Source organism: Nilaparvata lugens, chromosome 12, assembly GCF_014356525.2.
Source record: "Nilaparvata lugens isolate BPH chromosome 12, ASM1435652v1, whole genome shotgun sequence".
NCBI lineage: Eukaryota > Metazoa > Arthropoda > Insecta > Hemiptera > Delphacidae > Nilaparvata > Nilaparvata lugens.
Window position 1 is genome coordinate 2,030,602 of NC_052515.1, and position 24,446 is coordinate 2,055,047.

General features: G+C 34.7%; 1 protein-coding gene across 1 annotated transcript in view; it reads right to left on the reverse strand.

Moving 5' to 3' along the window:
- Window positions 1-24,446, reverse strand: part of LOC111052526 (O-acyltransferase like protein) — a gene marked incomplete at its 3' end in the record, with an annotated part of 43,029 nt that overhangs the window by 12,786 nt on the left and 5,797 nt on the right. The window contains 4 exon segments of the mRNA XM_039438634.1: window positions 2,525-2,607; window positions 5,147-5,358; window positions 7,429-7,613; window positions 22,620-22,775. Of these exon segments, the coding sequence (XP_039294568.1) occupies window positions 2,525-2,607; window positions 5,147-5,358; window positions 7,429-7,613; window positions 22,620-22,775 (636 nt within the window).

Genomic DNA, 24,446 nt, shown 5'->3' on the forward strand with positions numbered 1-24,446 from the left:
GAAGAAGAGAGAAGAAGAAGAAGAAGAAGAAGACAGGAGGAAAAGAATAGGAAGACACGAGAAGAAGAAGACCACAATAGAAAAAAAGGAGATAGAGGAAGAAGCAGAAAATAGGAGAAGAAGAGAAGAAGAAGGAAGAAGAAGAAGAAGAGAGGAGAAGAATTAGAAGAAGAGAGAAGAGAGGAGAAGAATTAGAAGAAGAGAGAAGAAGAAGAAGAAGAAGAAGAAGAAGAAGAAGAAGAAGAGGAGGAAGAAGAAGAAGAATACAGGTGGAGGAGAAGACAGATGAAAAAGAGAAAGAGGAAGAATACAGGTGGAAAAGAAGGAGACTGGTGAAAAAGAGGAAGAAGAAGAAGAAGAAGAAGACAGGAGGAAAAGAATAGGAAGGCACGAGAAGGAGAAGACCACAATAGAAAAAAAGGAGATAGAGGAAGAAGCAGAAAATAGGAGAAGAAGAGAAGAAGAAGAAGAAGAAGAAGAAGAAGAAGAAGAAGAGAGGAGAAGAATTAGAAGAAGAGAGAAGAGAGGAGAAGAATTAGAAGAAGAAGAAGAAGAAGAAGAAGAAGAAGAAGAAGAAAAGAAGAAGAAGAAGAAGAAGAAGAATACAGGTGGAGAAGACAGATGAAAAAGAGAAAGAGGAAGAATACAGTGGAAAAGAAGGAGACTGGTGAAAAAGAGGAAGAAGAAGAAGAAGACAGGAGGAAAAGAATAGGAAGGCACGAGAAGGAGAAGACCACAATAGAAGAAAAAGGAGATAGAGGAAGAAGCAGAATATAGGAGAAAAAAGAGAAGACAGAAGAAGGAAAGGAAGAAGAAGTCAGTTGGAGAAGGAGAAGAATACAAGAAAAAAAAAGATGGAGAAAAAGAAGAAAAAAAGAAGAAGGAGAAGAAGAAGAAGAAGGAGAAGAAGAAGAAGAGGAGGAAGAGGAGGAGGAAGAAGGAGAAGAAGAAGAGTAGGAGGAAGAAGAAGGAGAAGAATACAGGCGGAGAGAGAAGACAGATGAAAAAGAGGATGAAGAGGTGGAAAAGAAGAAAAAGACAGGTGACAAAAAGGAAGAAGTAGAAGAAGAAGAAGACAGGAGGAAAAGAATAGAAAGACACGAAAAGAAGTAGACCACCATGGAAGCAACAAGAGATAGAGGAAGAAGCAGAAATTAGGAGAAGAAAGAGAAGACAGGAAGAAGAAGAAGAAGAAGAAGAAGAGGAGAAGAGAGGAGAAGACTTAGAAGAAGAGAGAAGAAGAAGAGGAGGAAGAAGAAGAAGAAGAAGAAGAAGAAGAAGAAGAAGAAGAAGAAGAAGAAGAAGAAGAAGAAGAAGAAGAAGAAGAAGAAGAAGAAGAATACAGGTGGAGGAGAAGACAGATGAAAAAGAGAAAGAGGAAGAATACAGGTGGAGAAGAAGGAGACAGGTGAAAAAGAGAAAGAAGAAGAAGAAGACAAGAGGAAAAGAATAGGAAGACACGAGAAGAAGAAGACCACAATAGAAGAAAAAGGAGATAGAGGAAGAAGCAGAATATAGGAGAAAAAAGAGAAGACAGAAGAAGGAAAGGAAGAAGAAGTCAATTGGAGAAGGAGAAGAATACAAGAAAAAAAAAGATTGGAGAAAAAGAAGAAAAAAAGAAGAAGGAAAAAAGAAGAAGGAGAAGAAGAGTTATAAGCGAAAAACTGAAAAAGGACTACTGTATATTTTCACGCTGCCAATATTCTGAAGCCAAAGCAACTCAAGAAGCTGTGAGCTGTGAGCCAGGCTGCTAGAATCCAGATTGGGAATTCCCGCGCTATCTAGCGGGAAAAACGTGAACTACGTGGATATGAGAAAGATGGCAAGTCCAAGATCAGAAAATAAGCAGTCCTCCAGTTTTATGGAAATTGTGACTTTACCGTGGATTTAACGGGAGAATTTAATGAAATAAAAAATTTAGAACATACAATTTTCTATCGATTAAAGTAGAATTTCATCTTCTTACAAGTCTGAGAAATAAATACGAATTGCTAAAGCATTGAAGTGAATTGAACCGATTGAAACAGCTCTTCAAGTTTCTTTCTAGAAATGTTTGTCAAATACTCGCACAACTGAACAATTATCAGCCTAATTTGACAGAGGAGACTCTCCTCTTAATATGTTTCAAATTTTTATCGATTAAGAGGCATTAAAGGCTGTAATTTCCATAAAACTGAAACCATGTTACAAAGCTGTTTGGCTAGTGGAGTTGTAGTTACATTTTTATGACGCTAGGTGTCAGGAGCGTACGGTCTGTGAATTTCTGTGGTCAGTTTGATTGGGAACTGAGATCTGAGTGCTTCTGAAAGGAAATGGCAGATCGCAAAAATTTTTAGTTGGTCTAGTTTTTCGTTTATAACTCCTGAACGATCCATCGTAGCAGAATTCAGCTCATATTCAATTTTGTAGACGAGAAAATTTTCTACAAAATCATATAGAAAAACATTATCTACCATATGAGATGAATGAAATTACTACGTGAGAATGAATTTATTTTGACTACTTATAAGCAATAATTACATACTGTTAGGTCTCCTTGCTCTGTAGTTATCACTGTCTAGTAACGTGGCAGCTATACATGATGATATCAGTATGCCAAACACCAATCTGAAAATTAATAGTTACCATAATTTAATAGGTGAACATTCAAATAGGAAAAAGGGGTCAGTTTATGGAAGAATTATGGAAAACTGAGATGAATATCACTAGATTATACAGAAGGTGAAGGAATCAGAGAGCTAAGAGAATTTTGAATACTTGATTAAAAATCAAATGTTAATTAGATAATTTCCAAAACAAACAAAATCCGGATTCGTTTTTGTTTATAATGATTATCTCCTTCAATTAAGTATTGCTATAGCCATAGAGGAAAGATAGCATAAGAAGATGATATCCCATGGTAAAGGGAGTGATGTTTTAAATTTCATTGTTACCTCAGCCGATAGCCCTAGTAGTTATTTTCGTGTAACTATGTGAAGCTGGTAGTCTCTCATACTGTGCCGCTCTTTTACTCTCACCCGGTCAAAACAGTAATAATAGACAGTAGTCGACATACTCTACCATCACTAACAGTAGTCGACAATAATCGGCTTGAGTTGACATTGACAATAAATTGATTTGAGATTTGAAACACAAAAGACCAATACCATGGGATATCTTTTTCTTCAACTTCTTCTCTCTGCTATTTAGCCTACTTGAAGATTCCGATGTTTGTTTCACCATAGAGTAACAATAGCGTAAGTAGATATCCCATGGTATAGGGCGTTTATGCCGCAACTTTTACTGTTATCTCAAGCCGATTACTGTTGATTATTGTAGATTTTTACTGTTTTGACCTGGTAAGAGTGTATGAACGGCACAATATTAGAGACTACCAGCGTCATAAAGCTTCACAGGAGAGAACTAAATGGACTATCGGCTTGAGATAACAGTAAAAGTTGCGACATAAACGCCCTATACCATGGGATATCTACTCATGCTATTGTTTATCTATGGTTTCACTATCATGTCAAATCAACTACATTCAATAGAAAAAATTCAATTTACCACCTCTATATCAACTGTGTTGTCAATTTTATTCAATCTATGGTTTCACTATCATGTCAAATTAACTATTTAATTGAAAAACAATTCAACTTACCACCTCTATATCAACTGTGTTGTCAATTCTATTTAATTTATGTTTAAACAATTCAAATAGACACTTCTGTATTAACTGTGTTTTCAAATTTTATGTTGGAAGCTTCTTGCTGATAACAAAACATGCATGATGGACATGTGTGTGTACATGATAAACATGCATGTACACACTTGTCTGACCGTTAGTGGCCAGATTCCGGCGAACGGTCTTCGAGTATTCATGACATGAAAGAACACACAAACGCTGCGATGTTCACCTGTCACCTGACATCTCGCCTGTACGTGTGTGGTCATGTTTGAATGAATGAAGGAACGAACGAATGAATGAATGAATGAATGAATGAATGAATGAATGAATGAATGAATGAATGAATGAATGTATGAATGAATGAATGAATGGATGAATGAACGAATGGACGAATGAATGAATGAATGAATGAACGAATAAATGAATGCACTTTTTGTGTAGTTGAGAAGTTGATATTGTGGTAATTATTCATATTGAATGAAAAAGACTAAGAAATTGTCAAAAAAACCACTGATTTATTGATAATTAGAAAGACCGGTTTCGGTTATTACACCATTGTCAATCTTTGATAAACTAAAACTAAATACAACAGCAGCAGAATTTATACTAGTAGGCGAGTACTGTTATTGGTCGAGGGCATGAACGCCTGCCATTGGCCTAGCTAGACAGTCTCCTCCCCCTCAACGGTGTGACAAAATGGCGGCTTAAGCAACAGAATCGCCATGATAATAAAATTTACTTTAAGTACAGAATAAGAACCAAGAAAACAAGTGTGAAAGATAATAAAACAAATATGTAAATGGAAAAAACTATTGACTAATGTATGCTTACAATTTTATGACAAAACTAAATTCATAGTGTTGTACTGGTTGAAATGAATCTGGTCATTTAAACTATACTGGGAATTTTCCTTAATTACTCCTGTTATTTCTAAAGCCTCTAGAATATTCAAAGATCTGCCTTTGTTATTAACATGCAGAAACTCAACATTCTCCTTAACTGTGAACTTGTGATTATTTGTTATCAAATGTTCTGCAAAGTTAGATTCCCCATTTTGTTTATTCCAATCTCTGATGTGTTCTTTAATTCTACTTTTGAAACTTCTACCAGTCTGACCCACGTAACAAGCATTACAATCATCACATTTAAGTTTGTACACCCCGCTTTTATCCCAAATATCAATTTTGTCTTTACTCCAGCTAAATAGACTATTTAAAATCGGTTTGGTCTTGAAAGCAACATGAAATCCATTCCTCTTCAATTCCCTACCTATTTTATCAGATACAAGGCCTACATATGGGATTGTTATCCAAGTCTTCTCCTCACAGTTTGAGCCTACAAAGCTAGAATTGATTGAAATTTTTCTATTAATTTTACTCAATAATCTGTCCACCATACTTTCTTCATACCCATTTTTGACAATTTCTTAGTCTTTTTCATTCAATAAGAATAAATGAATGAATGAACAAATGAACTCACAAGGCAATCCTCATGCCATACTTGGGAGCAGGCAAAGGGTCTACCCTGGCTTGACACATCTTGTCTTCCACCCTGACTTCGACCCCGCTTGCATGAGCGTGTGTAGCCACATTGGAGCGAAGTGCTGACTCAATGTCTGTCGCCCCACAAGAGCTGGGCACACATACACCCCACTGCACCAACGAGAAGCTTACTGGGACACGGTGGCCTGACTGAAAACAAACAAACAAACAGACAAATTAACTAGGATAAAAGACCATTTGTAAAGGATATAATACTATAGTGAGGTCCACGTTATAATGGCAGTGTTTGATCAGCAATGGTGTTGCTATCCTTCTCTATCATTCGACAAAGCAGATAGCGAATGTATCAATCATGGAGTTGTGTATCAAGTTGTGATGATAGTGTATCATTTTGGTTTGAAACTGTATCATGTGTGGTGATACTGTATCATTTTATGAGGTGATAGTGTATCATATTGGTTTGAACTGTGTCATGTCTATTGATACTGTATCATATTATGTTGATACTGTATCTGGTTGTGTATCAAGTTGTGATGATAGTGTATAATTTTGGTTTGAAACTGTATCATGTGTGGTGATACTGTATCATTTTATGAGGTGATAGTGTATCATATTGGTTTGAACTGTGTCATGTCTATTGATACTGTATCATATTATGTTGATACTGTATCTGGTTGTGGTTGTATCATTCAACAAAGCGGACAGCGCTAACAATTTCTTGCTTTGCTCTGTTGCCAGATCGTCTTTTAACAATGTAGAATTAAGGGCCGGTTTCCGAGCTCGGGATTCAGCTAAGTCCTACACTTTAAACAGCTGGAGTCAGAAAATTGGCTTTCCGAAACGGGGCGTAGTCGCAGTCATTGTCATAGTCATGTTTGAATTAAATTTCGAGAAACTAGTAAATTGAAAACAAAATAAAATGAAGAGAAAATAGTGAAAAGTTTCAGTTATTTTGAATTATTAAGAAATGTCTAATTTCGTCAAGGAAAAACGTTTCCAATTATTATAGAAATGAGAAAATAAAAACTATGACTACTGTTATAAAAGCTGCGACTACGCCTCGTTTTGGAAAGCCAATTTTCTGACTCCAGCTGTTTAAAGTCTAGGACTAAATCTCGAGCTCGGAAACCGGCACTAATAGTTAATCAACAATATATTTCATCTTAATTATGACAATTCATTATGAAATTATTGAAAAATACAATTTATTGCTTAATAAAATATTATTGATTACTTTAAACGAGAATGAACAGTTAATATTATATCAATTAACCTTATCAGCTACCGTCTATAGAAGGCATTGACATCGGTTGTTCTCCTATCCTCGATACCCTCTCTGAGAATGGACTTCTTAAGGTCCAAACTTCACCGTTTCATGTGAAAACATTACAGTAGTACCTCAACTTTTGCATTTTTCATCATTATTCTTGCTCAATATTATTGTAGAACTCATCAGTTTAATTTGATTCACCATGTCATTTTACCGCTACTGGTATTTATTTTTCCTACAGTTACGTTGAAAAGTGGCCATTTCTGCACTGATTACAGAACGCAAAGAATCACTTTTCCGCTCTAGTGCGGGAAAAATTTTTCTGCACTCCAGATTTGCAACATGGCAACGCAAAATACTTAGTAGGTTATATGGAGCAACAGTGCAGCAAAATCAAAATGAAGTTGGTAACAGTGACTGCTGTGGCTGCTATAGTGAGCAGAGGTGCAACCAAGCACAACGCGCTAATTATTATTCATTATATATTATAACCAACGACAACGAGGACTTTAGGATTTTAGGATTAAGGTTTTTATCAATAATAAAATTACACAGAAAAACATTTGATGAATTTCAGGCAATTTTACCCATAATTACCCACTTTTCATATTCAATGGTAACTGTAGGAAAAACTTAATGTGAAATACGTGAGCAAAGTTCCTCTGCTGCACTCAAGAAACCATTCCGCCCTCGCCTACGACTCGGGCGTAAACGTTTCTTTCGGTGCAGCAAACTGACACTTTGCGCACTAGTTGCACAAATAACTATTTAACGCTAGAACGTAAGTTGAATCATGTTTTGTTAAACACATGAATAAAGGAATCTGAATCTGAATCTGAATCTGAATCTTTCTTCACTGTCATTATACCGTGGACTTCACTAGAGAGGTTAGTGCGAAATAAAATACGATTCAGACAATCTTTGTTTCAAATTTATAACGTGATAAATAACACATATGCGAATGAAATATTATTGGAAAAGTGACTTACATCTTCCATGGTACTGGCTAGGATATGATGCGAGTGAATGAGATGGTCAAATGCCTTCAGCTTAGGGAGTGAGAGAGTGAGAAGACAGTAACGCTCATTGGTCCTTATGCACTGGTCAAAATTTCCAAATTGGATGATATTTCCTCGCAACACACTGGATGGAAATTTGCCCCATGAATCTAGAACTGCAAGAAAGTAAGAATAGAATAGAATTATTATTTTCGTCATAGGCCGATTGCACGAAAGCCGGTTAAATTTTAACCATGATGAATTTCTTGAGAACCAATCAGAGAAGGCCTTTTTGATAAGACGTCTCCGCTGATTGGTTCTCGTGGAATTGATCACGATTAAAATTTAATGGGCTTTTGTGCAATAAACATAGTCATCAGGAAACAGAATACCCATACAATAGTCACACATACAGGTACTAAATGAAGCAATGAGAAATAAATAAAATGAGACAAAATGAGTCCCAATTATAAGCAAGTAGTCTATTGTGAGGTCAATATTATAATGACAGTATTTATTTGATTGAAATTGATAGATGTCATAATTCAAATATTTGAGTGATGATAGTGTATCATATTGGTTTGAAACTGTATCATGTCTAGTGATACTGTATCTTATTATGTTGATACTGTATATTGTTGTGTTTGTTCTTGTTCTATAGTGAGGTCCACGTTATAATGGCAGTATTTGATTAGCATTAGAGTTTCTATCCTTGTCTATCATTCGACAAAGCAGATAGCGAATATCAATCATGGTGTTGTGTATCAAGTTGAGATGATAGTGTATCATATTGGTTTGAAACTCTATTATATGTGGTGATACTGTATCTTATTATGTTGATATTGTATCTTGTTGTATAGTAAGGTCCACGTTATAATGACAGTGTTTGATTAACATTGGTGTTGCTGTCCTTGTCTATCATTCGACAAAGCAGATAGCGAATATCAATCATGGTGTTGTGTATCAAGTTGAGATGATAGTGCATATTATTGGTTTCAAACTGTATCATGTGTGGTGATACTGTATCATATCATGTTTATACTGTATCTTGTTGTGTTTGTTCTTGTTCTATAGTGAGGTCCACGTTTTATTGACAGTATTTGATTAACATTGGTGTTGCAATCCTTGTCTATCATTCGACAAAGCAGATAGTGCTATCTCTTTCACGCTTTTCTCTGTTGCAAGATCGTAGACCTTACTATAAGACCATTTGTTTGAAGGAATATTGTAAATTTTACATTCTTATAACATTTAAAAACATGAGAATTTCAGCAAATCGGAAAACAATTCTCAAAATAAATCAGTTTGAAGTATAAACTAATTAATTAACAGATGCAACTGTGTAAATTTCTTATAATTGCAACAGGAACCAATGTTTCAGTATCTCGATAGAGTGCTCGCGAAACAGCCTAGAGATCCCGGTTCAATCCCACTCATCACCAAAATTTTTTACCAGGTCACTCCCGTGTTTTCGGATGGACTCGTTAAACAGTCGGTTCCGGCTGAAGTATGACAGTCGTAAGGCACATTGACGGCTTAAATGATATATTCAAGCAAGGTGCATGGGACCTTCCCGTAAGGGACTCCCCACCAATAAAAGACATACGATTTTATCACTTCAATTGGAGATAAAAAAATTAATTTTACAAGAATCAATGCAACAGTATTCAATTGAAGATGAGTAGATTGTTAAACAGTGTAAAATTCCAAAATATTGAATGAAAAAAGAATATGAATAATTACCACAATATCAACTTCTCAACTACACAAAAAAAAAATCCAAAATACTTGGATGTTATAGGTGAAAATGATATAAATACTGATGCGTCAATCTTTACAGGGAAATGAAATATCAGACAAGTTTCATGAACTTAAATGTCAAGAATAGACGTTGGACATCTTCCAAGACACATGCAGTATTTATTATTTGGGTCAGAGTTTAACTACTCCTTATAGTTTATTTATACTATAATAAAGGAAAGAACTGGCTTATACTCGTACGGAAAAGGAAAATTTATTATGTTTGACACATCATCACATCTGAACTACTGGACTGATCAACTTGAAATTTTGCATTATAGATGCTTAATTAACTGAGGATAGTTATAGGCCTGTTTCAAATTCTTCAAGATTCTAGTACGTCAAGTTTTCAGTATGTCAAGTTTTGAAATAGACCCTTGCGTAGCACGGGTTTCCTGCTAGTTTAAAATAAATAATTATTATTTATAATACCACCCGTACTTCGACAGTGGCGATATCCAGTCAGATGACCACCTCCTGAAATGCTGTCTTGCACCAGCATGCACTCGACAAGACCTCTTTGAATTTAATGACGAAGCTGTTAAAACAGTGGATTTTATTCTAATTTAGGCATTTAATCACCTATCACCTGACACGCACGAACGAAAAATTTATAATTGCAACATTTTGAAGTTATGATCTTCTGGAACTCTCCTCTTATAACATTGATATTTATAGAAATTGCAATATTATCATCAGAGAACTATCTCAAGATAAACTGAAAACTTCAATATCATTTTCAACCGAGCGAAGTGAGGTATACTTGAACTAGCCGTCAGGCTCGCTTCGCTCGCCATATCCGTCTAGCCAGGGGGCTCCGCCCCCTGGACCCCCGACTGGATCATCCAAGAATGAGATCAGCAGGCTCGCTTCGCTCGCCTGCATTTTTCATTTTGGCATTTTATCATATATTAGGTCAATCCAGTCGGGGTCCAGGCTAAACGGCTGGCTAAACGGATATGGCGAGTGAAGCGAGCCTGACTGCTAGTAATATAATATTCCCAGGATTGAAGAAGCAGTGCTCAATCAATTTTTCCGCGATAAATGCATTTAAATCTTCAACTTGGTGCCAACCTAACAAAGTCAACTCAACTTAATGCCAACCTGACAAAATTATTAATTTAGTTGCCAGTTAACAACTGTTTCGAAGAGGTACTCTATCTAGATTATAGTTCTATAGTAACATATGATATGGAAATTTCAATTATAATTAAGAGATTGGGAGAAGTAGAATATACATGCTAAAAGACGAACTTTAAACCCTTAAAAACAACCCTTAGAGTTAAAATATTGCCAAAAGATTTCTTAGTGCGCCTCTAAAGGGCCAACTGAACATACCTACCAAATTTGAACGTTTTTGGTCCGGTAGATTTTTAGTTCTGCGAGTGAGAGAGTGAGTGCCATTTCGCTTTTATATATATAGATCTAAGGCTAGGCGCCCACCAGTTAGTCAAGACAAGACAAGACACATTTAGTCACAATACTTCACATTGTTGCTTATGATGCAACTCACACTGATTAGTCATTGCAATTAGACATGTCTTCATAAGCAACTATGTGAAGTATTGTGACTGAACATGTCTGATCATGTCTTGACTAACTGGTGATTCAATTAGACCTAACTTTGCTAGGTTGAAAATGATATTGAAGTTTTCAGTTTATCTTGAGGTAATTCTCTGATGATAATATTGCAATTTCTATAAATAATATCCAATTCTTAAGAGGAGAATTCGAGATCTTGTCTTGTCTTGTCTTGACTAACTGGTGATTCAATTAGACCTAACTTCGCTAGGTTGAAAATGATATTGAAGTTTTCAGTTTATCTTGAGGTAAATCTCTGATGATAATATTGCAATTCCTATAAATATCCAATTTTTAAGAGAATTCGAGATCTTGTCTTGTCTTGTCTTGACTGAACTGGTGGGCGCCTAGCCTAGATTCAATGGGAGTCAATGATTTTGCATTCCTGTTTATGTTTTATGTATGCTTCTTTATTTACGGAACATTCAATTTATTCTATTATGGTATGGTACTGTACTTCCCTATTCAAATACTCTATTCATTCAAAAGGACAAATAATACTTATACTTGTCAAATAATAGAATGCATGGGTGAAGCGTACCCATACATATAAAGGAAATCTTTTATTTGAATATTTTAATTTGCAGTCACCACACTTACTAATCCTTGAGAACCTTTTTAAGAGGCGAATTCCTCTCCAATTGCATCCGAAGGCTGTTATAGTGAGGTCCACGTTATGATGGCAGTGTTTGATTAGCAATGGTATTGCTATCCTTGTCTATCATTCAACAAAGCGGATAGCACTATCTCTTTCTCGCTTTGCTCTGTTGCCAGATCGGTTTTTAACAATGTAGAATCAATAATTAATTGAAAACACATTTCATCTTGATTATGAAATTCATTATGAAATTATTGGAAAATATGATTTCTTGTTCAACAAAATATAATTGATTATTTTAAACGAGAATGAACCGCTAATATTACATCAAATATCGGGGTACCGAGCTTCGCTCGTTATTTATTTATTGATAAACAAAGCACAATTTTTCAAAATGATTGGGGAAGGACGAACAGGCACAGCCCAAAACTGTTTCTTCCCCGAATTTTGTTTTATACACTATAAATGGTCCAAAATGTAGGTTATGTTTCATACACTTGAATCCAGGTCCAAATTTCAGTCAAAATATTTAAAAACAGAAAAGTTCTGATTCAGGTTGTTTACAAACCAAATTGAATAACAAAATAACACTCACTAATCACTTAAAACTGTGAAATAATGATCAACTTTGAATATTATGATATACTCTAATTCAGAAACAGTTAAAAACAGAAAAGTTCTGATTTAGGTTGTTTACAAACCAAATTGAATAACAAAATAACACTCACTAATCACTTAAAACTGTGAAATAATGATCAACTTTGAATATTATGATATACTCTAATTCAGAAACAGTTAAAAACAGAAAAGTTCTGATTTAGGTTGTTTACAAACCAAATTGAATAACAAAATAACACTCACTAATCACTTAAAACTGTAAAATAATGATCAACTTTGAATATTATGATATACTCTAATTCAGAGTGATAAACCATGTCATGTCAACGTATCAGATTATTTTGATGGAGTCTATTAAAATTTCAAGATAATATTTCTCGCGAGATACAGTAAGCTGTTTGAATGATTACACAACTGATCTCCCACACAGGCACAGCAACTTCTGTTATCGACAGACGACGAAATCTGTTCTTTCAAGGATGAATTATTATCGTTTTAATGTCCTTCAGCGAGTTTTTCCAGGATGAGACCTAGTGCAATCGAATCTTTATATTATAAAACTACTATGTTCCGAATTTCGTGAGAATCGTTAGAGCCGTTTTCGAGATCCGGTGAAATACAAACATATAAACATCTAAACATCCAAACATATAAACAGAAGTTGCTCGTTTAATAGTATATCTCGGGCCACTCCCGAGTTTCGGATGGACACACTAAACCGTCGGTCCCGTCTGCCTAAAAAGCAGTCGTTAGGTCATGTCAGAGGCCCTGAAATTGATCAGTTGCGACCTGAAAACTCTGACACCAGACCAGAGCCAGCCAGGTCACTCGACATTATTATTATTTTATAGGATAAACCTGTATCAGCTTCCGTCTATAGAAGGCATTGACAAGACAGAGGTTCGGCAACGTTGTTCTGCTATTTTTCTCCACTGCCATTATAACGTGGACATCACTATAGCAATCTATTGAACTCGGATACATTTGTCTATGTGAATGTGATTACCATTATGCTAGACTATTATTTCTATTCAAGATATGACCTTCAACTCAAAGTTTGTATAGGCTCAGCGAATTAATTAGTATCTGAAGATTCATTGTGTTGTTTTAACGGCGAAAATGTTATGTAACCTAACCTAACATATCCTCTTCTGGTTTCTAGTTATCCTATTATTTTATGAATTCTTAACCACTTTTTTCCTTGAGATGTATTAATGATCTGAATATGGATTGTGTGGTTTGTACACTAAAGATTTTATGTAACTTGTCCCTTTACAGTGCCATACAATACTCTCATACAATATCCACTTACAATATTCTCATATAAAATTCATTTCATAGAAGGAAGGAATTGGCTTATACATGTACGGCATACGAAATACATGTTTGACGCATCATCACGTCTGAACTACTCAACTGATTAACTTGAAATCTTGCATAAAGATTCTTAATTTACCGAGGATGTTTATGGGTTTATAGAGAGTTACTGCAGTGACCTTTAGATAAAAAGACTTCGGTTTTTTCCATTCTTTCCACCCGCTGTTATTGATATTTTCAGTTATTCTGTATTAAATATGATCATTTTTTAAAACAAAAGCTACATACTATAGCTTTCACTTTCTTCCTTATTAGTTTCAGTCTTCATTCCTTTTTGGTAACCTTTTTGGCAAACATTTGAAGAACAAGAGTCTAACTCCACTTTTTCTAGTTCTTTTCAGTAACTTCTCTCATACACACATTCTCTCTCACTATCTTTCTCGGGTTTTTTTCTCTCTCTCACTCTCTTGGGTTGTGTGATTGATTGATTGATTGATTGATTGAGTACTTTATTTATGTAGATTACAATATATACTGGCTTATACATTTATATATAATAGCTTACAATACAGCAAAAATATAGATGAATTTACATAATATAGACCAAGAAAATAATCATTGAACTGTATATTATATGAAAAAGCAATTTGTTATATAATAACTATAGATAATAATCATATTGTTATGCATCTACATAAATTGGCGGAGCTTTGGACATATCAATGTCCATTCTTCGGAAAGAATATTAAAAATATCCTCCCCACTAACTCTCTACCAAAAAAGAGGTAGAGAGGTAGAGAGGACCTGGAGTCCCAACTTCTAAGGCAATAATCAATCTACTGTTGTGTGCTACTGGGGAGGATATTTATATACTTTTCTGAGAGTATAACCAGTGAAAACTTATCCTATACTATTAAACGAGCAATTTCTGTTTATATGTTTGTATTTCACCGGATCTCGAAAACGGCTCTAACGATTCTCACGAAAATCAGCAAATAGCAGGTTTATAATATAAAAATTCGATTGCACTTGGTCTCATCCCTGGGAAAACTCGCTGGAGGACATTAAAAGGATAATTATTATTCATCCTTGGGAAAACAGCTGATAATTATTTCGCCGTCTGTTGATGATGGAAGTGAGTGAGCGAGTTCATGTGTGTGGGACTGTGTCAAAATTATGACTCAGCTGTTGAACTTTTGTAATTATTCAATCAGGTACTTAGTGCTGGTTGCAAAAATGTCGGATTGTTTTCAATCCTGATTAATTCTAGTAGATCCATCTTTTTGAAATGGTCTTCTCTGATTTGGTTCACGTGGAATTAATCAGGATTAAAATTTAACAAGCTTTTGTGCAACTGGGTCTTTGTGAGGGAAATTTATGCATTCCTCTGGGAATTAATCTCAATTTACTGTGATTGGATAGAACATTTCTGTATGAACTATGAATGTTATTATAATTTCTTCTTTCGTAATAATTTTTTTATGCTTTTGTACTCTGGAGCGAAGCTCAGTCCCTGATATTACTTATAAAGATTGTTTCATCAGCTATTCTATGTTATAACCATAGGGAAAAGATAGCATAAGAGAATTTATCCCATGGTATATAAGTCATATTGTATCATACTGTTGCAAATTTCAAGCTGATTTTTTGTTACTCAAGTCGATTACTGTAGTCTTCTATCTATGATTACTGTTTTGTTGAGGTGAAGTCTAAGAACGGCACAGTATGAGAGACTACCAGCGTCACATAGTTTCACCAGGACTATCGGCTTGAGTTAACTGTGACATCTGGTACATAAACGTCCCATGGGATATCTTCTTTTGCTATCTTTTCTCCATGCAACAACACTATGATACAGAATCAACACACATGATACAGTTTCAAACGACTGTGATACAGCATCATCTCAACTTGATACACAACACCAACATTATGATACAACACTTCCAAACTTTGAAACCCTGGGATATCTTCTAATCATGCTATCGTTTCTCTATTTTATAATTATGATACAGTATCAACATACACGATACAGTATCACCACAAATGATACAGGTTCATCTCAATTTGATAGACGACAACACAAATTTTAATTTTTGTGGAATTGTGGAACATCACCCAGCAATTGGTGCCACCTACCGGCAGAATTGAGAACTACACCAGTAGGCGTTCAAATCAACCAATCAATCTTACAGACACACACTCTGTCGCTCTTACTCTCTCTCCATCAAATCAAATCTATTTATTCTCTCTTTCTTTCTCTCTCACTCTCTCTCTAGACTTTTTAATAAAGGCAGCGATTCAATTCAATTCAATTCTCTCTCTTGTTTCTGGCCCTTCTCTCATGTTAAATTCGTAGGCCAAATACCATTCGACTGTTCCTGTCTCTTATCTTATCTTATGAATTATTATATTACAAACTGCTTTTTCATATCATATACAGTTCAATAATTATTTTCTTAGTCTATATTATGTAAATTCATCTATAATTTTGCTGTATTGTAAGCTATTGTATCCTCCTCCTCCTCCTCCTCCTCCTCATCCTCCTCCTCCTCTCCTCCCCCTCCTCCGCTTGATATGTCCAAAGCTCCGCCAATTTATGTAGATGCATAACAATATGATTATTATCTATAGTTATTATATTACAAATTGCTTTTTCATATAATATACAGTTCAATAATTATTTTCTTAGTCTATATTATGTAAATTCATCTATAATTTTGCTGTATTGTAAGCTATTGTATATAAGTGTATAAGCCAGTATATACTGTAATCTACATAAATAAAGTAATCAATCAATCAATCAATCAATCAATCAATCAATCAATCAAGTTACTACGAGCAACCTTGAAAGTTCTTGGCCATCAATCAGAACTTTTCATTCATTCAATCTTTCAATTCAATTCTAATTACGAATCTAGAGAATTCAGATTTTTTTCCAACTGGATAGATTAATCATCATCTTACAACTAACGAAAATGCATTCTCATCTAGAGACAATCATTAAAATATGCTACTAATATAGTATTATTTATTATAGTAGCCTCACTATTCCTTCCTGCTTCAACAGCACGATAATACTTCCTTGAATACAATTCGAGAGAATAGAAAGATGCGTATTTATGACGAAAGTAACATATTTCATAGCCATTTTGTAGGCCTATACGATAATATACTATGTATATTATATACATGCTGTACTGTGTTGCAATTAAGAGACGAGAGGATCTCTCTGAGCAGACGATTGAGAGAGAAAGCGCCCCAGGAATACCGGAGAGCTATTTCTCAGGCACTGGGCCTCCTGATTTTGAACTTCCCCGTCGCATCTGGGTGACGCTTAACAGAATTCGGTCTGAACATGGGAGATGTAATGCATCATTTTTCAAATGGGGACTTGAAGCCTCCCCAGTATGTGACTGTGGGGCGATGGAGCAGACAGTGCACCACATCATTATTTGAATGTGGGAGACGTGCCTAACTGGGTGATGCTAATGACTTTACTGTTGCCAGTCTCCCGGCAATATAATAGTACATTTCAATCCTTGACGTGCACTTAAAGTTTGAAATTTTCTTAATTTTGACAAAACTTCCATACTAATAAAAAAATAACTGTGTTGAATTGTAGTATTGACTGAAATTGTGTGTATACAAAGTCTAGTATCTAGATATTGTATCGTATTACTGTAATAAATTATTGGTATATGTTATTTGCTCTTATATAATTATGTCATAAGTACATGACGATGTCCATGTATTTGTGAAAATGCTCACGACAATAAATAAATAATTGAATATTCGAGGTAAAATTATGATATACGTCATTCTTATACAGTATATTATGATAAACTTTGATAATTTGGGAGTGAGTTTCATGAGAATTATAATGTTAAAGCAAATATTATTTTCCATCAGCACATTGATTCTTGTTCAAAATAATGTCAAGTAGAATTGTTCGACGTACCTGTCCTATAGTGAGGCCCACGTGATAATGACAGTGTTTGATTAGCAATGGTATTGCTATCTTTGTCTATTATTCAACAAAGCGGATAGCACTATCTCTTTCTCTCTTTGCTCTGTTGTCAGATCGAAAAATGTAGAATTAATAATAAATCAACAAAATTTCTCATCTTAATTATAAAATTATTGAAAAATACAGTTTCTTGCTTAATAAAATATAATTGATTATTTTAAACGAGAATGAACAGTTAATATTACATCAATAAACATGTAACTTATCAGCTACTGTCTATAGAAGGCATTGACAAGACAGAGGATCTGCAACGTTGATCTCCTATCTTTCTCCAATGCCATTATAACGTGGACCTCGCTATAAATTCAAGGTACCAAAATTCAACGAAATTTTTACTCAAGCAACTTGATGAATGACTAAGAATAATAATGGAAATAGAAGAAATATTAATGATTGATTGATTGATTGATTGAGTACTTTATTTATGTAGATTACAATATATACTGGCTTATACACTTATATACAATAGCTTACAATACATCAAAATTATAGATGAATTTACATAATATAGACTAAGAAAATAATTATTGAACTGTATTTGATATGAAAAAGTAATTTGTAATATAATAACTATAGATAATTATATTGTTATGCATCTACATAAATTGGCGGAGCTTTGGACATATCAATGTGGTCCATTCTTCGGAAAGAATATTAAAAATATCCTCCTCACTAATTCTCTATCAATGATAAGATTGGTTATAATGGTGAAAAATAACGATAAAGTAATATTATGAATGGCTTAACTTGATAATAATAGAAGTAGTAAAACTGTAATTGTTGTGAAATAATAGTGTAGAATAACGTATCATCAATTGAAGAAAACTATGAGTAAACACAATAATTCCTAGACATGTTTTGCTCGAATATTATGTTATAAATGAATGTCACAAGACTTGGCAGAGACTCTATTCTCAACGATCATTAGTTGGGATTTTCAATGACAGTGTGGGATGGATTTAGATTTTGGGATAGGCCTAGGCCAGAAAGCGTCTTCGAACAATCCCAGAAATGACAAATATAACGAAAACAAACACGTGACGTAGCGGAGTGGAACGTTATTCAAATTTCTCAATTTATTTCAAGGCTCAGAGCATCTTCAACAACCTTTGAGAATTTCAGTAACTAAAAAGCTTAATGAAGATATTCTTTTCTTGATATTCATGGAGAGAAAACAGAACCAGGCATTTCCTCAATTAGAGTAGAGTGTAACTGAATGAATCTATAAGATAATAAAGGAGAGAATTGACTTATAATTATACATGAAGGTACAGGATAGGAAATTTACGAATGACGCATCATCATGTCTGAAGCTGAACTACTGGACTGATTAACTTGGAATCTTGCATATGGATTCTTAGTTTACCGAGGATGAATAAAGGCTTGTTTTTAATTATTCAAGATTTCAGTACGTCAAGTTTTTGATTAGACCTGGCGGAGCACGAATTGGCTTATACATAACTAGCCGTCAGGCTCGCTTCGCTCGCCGTATCCGTCTAGCCAGGGGGCTCCGCCCCCTGGACCCCCGACTGGATCGTCCATGGATAAGATCAGCAGGCTCGCTTCGCTCGCCTGCATTTTTCATTTGAGCATTTTTATCATATGTTAGGACAATCCAGTCGGGGGTCCAGACTTAACGTCTGGCTAAACGGATATGGCGAGCGAAGCGAGCCTGACGGCTAGTAATATAATATTCCCAGGATTGAAGTAGCAGTGCTCAATCAATTTTTCCGCGATAAATGCATTTAAATCTTCAACTTTGTACCAACCTAACAAAGTCAACTCAACTTAATGCCAACCTGACAAAATTATTAATTTAGTTGCCAGTAAAGTTAACAACTGTTTCGAAGAGGTACTCTATCTAGATTATAGTTCTATAGTAACATATGATATGGAGATTTCAATTATAATTAAGAGATTGGGAGAAGAAGAATATACATGCTAAAATACGAACTTTAAACCCTTAAAAACAACCCTTAGAGTTAAAATATTGCCAAAAGATTTCTTAGTGCGCCTCTAAAGGGCCAACTGAACATACCTACCAAATTTGAACGTTTTTGGTCCAGTAGATTTTTAGTTCTGCGAGTGAGTGAGTGAGTGAGTGAGTGAGTGAGTGAGTGAGTGAGTGAGTGAGTGAGTGAGTGAGTCAGTCAGTCAGTGAGTGAGTGCCATTTCGCTTTTATATATATAGATAATAATAATAATAATTTATATTTGTTCAATACAGTACAGTCATTATGAATCACAACTATACAATTGAACATTGTCATGTACAAAGAAAATCTCTTCAATATTTAACAAAAATATATATTTAACATAATATATATATATATATATATATATATATATATATATATATATAGCCTATATGATATTACACATAATTGTCACATAAAAATTCATTCACATTATAAAAACTTTTTTCAACAAGGAACTTATGAAGATCTTTTTTGAAAGTCATGCTCTTAAAATCTATATTAACAGGCAACTTGTTTAGAAATTTTGTCCCTATGTAGCTAGTTTTTTTGTAGGTAGCTAGTACATGTAGGTACAGGATAGAAAATTTACGAATGTGACGCATCATAACGTCTGAACTACTGGACTGATTAACGTGAAATATTTCATATAGATTCTTGATTTACCAAGGATGATTATAGGCCTATTTACAATTCTTCGAGATTTTAGTACATCAAGTTTTTAATAAGACCCTTGCGGAGCACGGGTTACCTGCTAGTAGTAAATAATTAAGTAGCTTATTCGTACGGCTTTTGTTGGTAGAGAGTACCTTGCAGGAAGAATCCCGATAAATTAATGATAAATATATCATTTAAGCGGTCAATGGGCCTTACGACTGTCATACTTCAACAGGGACTGACAATTCAACGTGCCCGTCCGATTATACGGAAGTGACCTGGTTGAAAACTTCTGCGGTAATGAAGTAATTAAGCTCCAATTATATTTTCTTATAGAATATACATATAAAATTTCAGCTCGATTGATGCACTTTATCATGGTGATCCCGTTCAGTGCAGAAAGTGTGAGCCTCCACGTATTACAGCGTTAAATCATAGAGAAACAATAGCATAAGTAGATATCCCATGGTATAGGGCGTTTATGTCGCAACTTTTACTGTTATCCCAAGCTGATAGTTCACGTAGTTCTTTCCCCATGCAGCTGTGTGACGCTGGTAGTCTCTCAAATTGTGCCGTTCATACACTATCACCCCAACAAAACAGTAAAAATTGACAATAGTCGGTAGTAATCGGCTTGAGATAACAGTAAAAGTTGCGACATACATTCCCTATACCATGGGATATCTACTTACGCTATTGTTTCTCTATGGTTAAATGTAATAAGAAGTAGTCGTAGGCTAAAATTACTATCCTGCTATAGTGCTATTACTATATTCTAAATAACTATTCTACAATGAAGATAGTACTGGAACAAAATATCCTACACTTAATCTGTTGGTGAACCGGAAAATCTTGTTGAAGAAAATGTATACAGTAAGCATAGAATAACATTTTTACTGTTAACAAATACAGTTATATTAATAAAAAAAGACGAGATCTATCCTATTCTGAGCCTATAGAGAAGAACAAGAATGCAAATCAGTTGACAAAAAATATGTGGAGCTACGACTAGACAAAAATAGGAACCGGAATTTGAGAGTGCAGCTATATTATCATATTGCGAGATTCACGTTATAACACCAGTGGAAATGATAGGATTACAGAGTTGCCGATTCTCTGTTACCACCGCTTTCTATAGTAGGTAGCTACGGTTCAAGTCATCCCGGTATATGTGATGCTATATTAATTATTGTTGATTCTTGTTGATAATATATATGTTGACAGCTGTTGTTTTAGGAGTACATTTGAGTTTCTTTTCGCGTTTTAAAATTTTCAATTATTAATACAGTATTTTCAGTTATTAGTGATGATTTAGTGAAGTATTATTATTTAATTTGGTTTTCAACTTTCCAAAATTCTAAATTCCTAGTTTATAAATATTTTGGACTCAAAATTGGACAAAAAACGTGTAGTGTAAACATAACCTATTTTTGGACAATTTCTATCTAAATTTGGGTGAGGAACAGTTTTGGGCTTTAAGCCTGTTGTTCCTTCCCTAATCATTCATAGATGAGAATGATTGTATCTATTAATGTATAAATAAAATAAATAATGATGAACTACACATCAAACGCATTTTATTCGTCATCAGATAAATAATATCGGAATGACTTTTTGAATCTCAGCTGTCTAATATAAAAGGCGGTGGTAACTGAGAATCGTCTACTCTATGGTCCTATAATTTTCATTGGCTCTATAACGTGGACCCAACTATAGTTTGTAAGAAAAAATGATGGCTACAGATGGAAATGACTGGGATATTGCATTTATAGAAATGCTAATGAATTAATAATTATAATTATTAGACGAAAATCCAAATTAAATGCTGTAATTCACCCCGAAGACTTCTGCTACTGCAAATATTGACAACAGGGTAAACAGCTAGATGGAAATTCGAGACAAGAATTCAGATTAAATGCTGTAAATCAACCCGAAGACTTCTGCTACTGCAAATATTGACAACAGGATAAACAGCTAGATGGAAATTCGATACCCGCTACTATTCAAAAATTAATTGTCAGCCCGGGAACAAATAATAAAATATTCCGGACTGACAAATAATTTTTGAATAATAGCGGTCATAGAGTTTCCATCTATAGTGAGGTCCACGTTATAATGGCAGTGGGGAAAGATAGCAGATTAACGTTGCCGATCCTCTGTCTTGTCAATGACTTCTATATACGATAGCTGATACAGTTTTATTGATGTAATATTAACTGTTCAATCTCGTTCAAAATAATCAATTATATTTTATTAAGCAAGAAATTATATTTGTCAATAATTTCATATTGAATTTTCATAAATAAGATGAAATATTTTGGTAATTAATTATTCATTCTACATTGTTGAAAGACGATCTGACAACAGACCAAAGCGAGAAAGAGATAGTGCTATCAGCTTTGTTGAATGATAGACAATGATAGCGATACGATTGCTAATCAAACACTGCCATTATAACGTGGACCTCACTATAGCTGCTCTATAGTTGTTCACCCCGATGTCAATATTTGCAGTAGCAAAAGTGTTCGGGGTGATTTACAGCATTTAATTTGGATTTTCGTTTAATAATAATTAAAAATGACGACAGTTTAAAGTGGATGCTTACCATTGAGAGAGTGCAGATCGTAGAGACGCGCGTTTTCTATGAGCCTGACGGAGTCTTCTCTGCATCTGCTGTTGGTGGCATTTGTAGGTAGCATACCAAACGAAACTATGTCCGAAATGGAATGCAGTTGTGATAGGGCTCCATCGCTCAGGCTTCCTGGCAACAAAAAATGAGAGAAAATTTTAAGAGTTTGATGAAAAATTGAAAAAAATTGAACTGCTAATATTCAAGAATAAAATGTAGAAGAAAAGTGTTATCAATTTTCCCAAATTCTATCCTGTTTCTGTTATAGTTGGCACTTTGCAGAGTAAAAACTGTTCAAATTTCTCAATGTTCAATTATTCCCCGTTGAAACTGAGTCAATTTGTTCCACCTGGTGCGTATATGTGCAAGTGCAGGCGTGGTCGTGCATGACCAAGCTTGCAGATGGGTAACGACATGTGGAAAGAACAATAGGAACACTCACACTGAACGCGTGCATTTGCTGGTTGCGTTCAGTGTGAGCAGCTACATGCAGTCAGTCACGTGCACTTGCTGGTTGCAGCTACATGCAAGTCACAACTTGTTTTGATAGCTCTTTCCAGATTCTGTTTTTCAGCGCATGCATGATCTGACGTGCACTTGCACATACACGCATTCAATGTTATCATACTCTAAATCCCGGTTGCACAACAGCCGGTTAAATTTTAACCGTGATTAATTTCACGAGAACCAATCAGAGACGGCTTTTTGATAAGACGGCTTCTCTGATTGGTTCTCGTAGAATTAATCACGGTTAAAATTTAACCGGCTGTTGTGCAACCGGCACTAAGTCAGTACGCACCTTTATACCTCCACTAGAGTTATTTTCATGTAGCCTTGTGTTTCATCATTGAAAAAGACATCAATTTATTACAATTACTATCATATTACACACATGAATATGATAAATATTTCTTCGAGTTAAATGCTTGAAACAACTTCTTTCAAAATCCAACAATTCAAACTTTTTGACTGACTTTACGATTCTCTTAGCAATTACCTGACTCTCCAATCTTCCCATAAATTAAAGCTGATTACCAGAATCTCATCAACTATCATGATGAGTCACTAGATTAGAATCAATTTCAGAGACAGCTTCATGTCAAGGACTCTTCAAGATTATTCTCACATATTTTTGTGTAGTTGAGAAGTCGATATTGTGGTAATTATTCATATTGAATGAAAAAGACTAAGAAATTGTCAAAAAAACCACTGATTTATTGATAATTAGAAAGACCGGTTTCGGTTATTACACCATTGTCAATCTCTGATAAACTGAGATTATCAGAGATTGACAATGGTGTAATAACCGAAACCGGTCTTTCAAATTATCAATAAATCAGTGGTTTTTTGACAATTTCTTAGTCTTTTTCATTCAATTCTCACATATCACTAGATTGAACAAAAATCGAATTATTATCTCATTCTTGAAATGACTACAGACTGAATATCAGTGACTATAAGTAGCCCTGATTACATACATTAAAAAATGACGTTAGTCTGTTTGATTTAAGTTAAGACTTGAAGAAAATATCAGTGTTGCCAAATTGTGGGGAGTTTCAATCTCTCCATGCAAGCCGATATGACAGGATGTATTCATCCTTGGAAGTGTTTTCTTTTGTGTTCAAAAATTCAGAAATTTTCAATGTTGACCGAATTAATCATGCATACAGAACTCGAGGTAGAAATGCATGTTTGTTCCAGCTCCCAATTCATAGACTCTCTCTACTTGAAAAAGGGACGTATTACTCAGGATTGAAGTTTTATAATTGTATTCCAGAGGATATTAGGTTGTGTGGTGGTTAT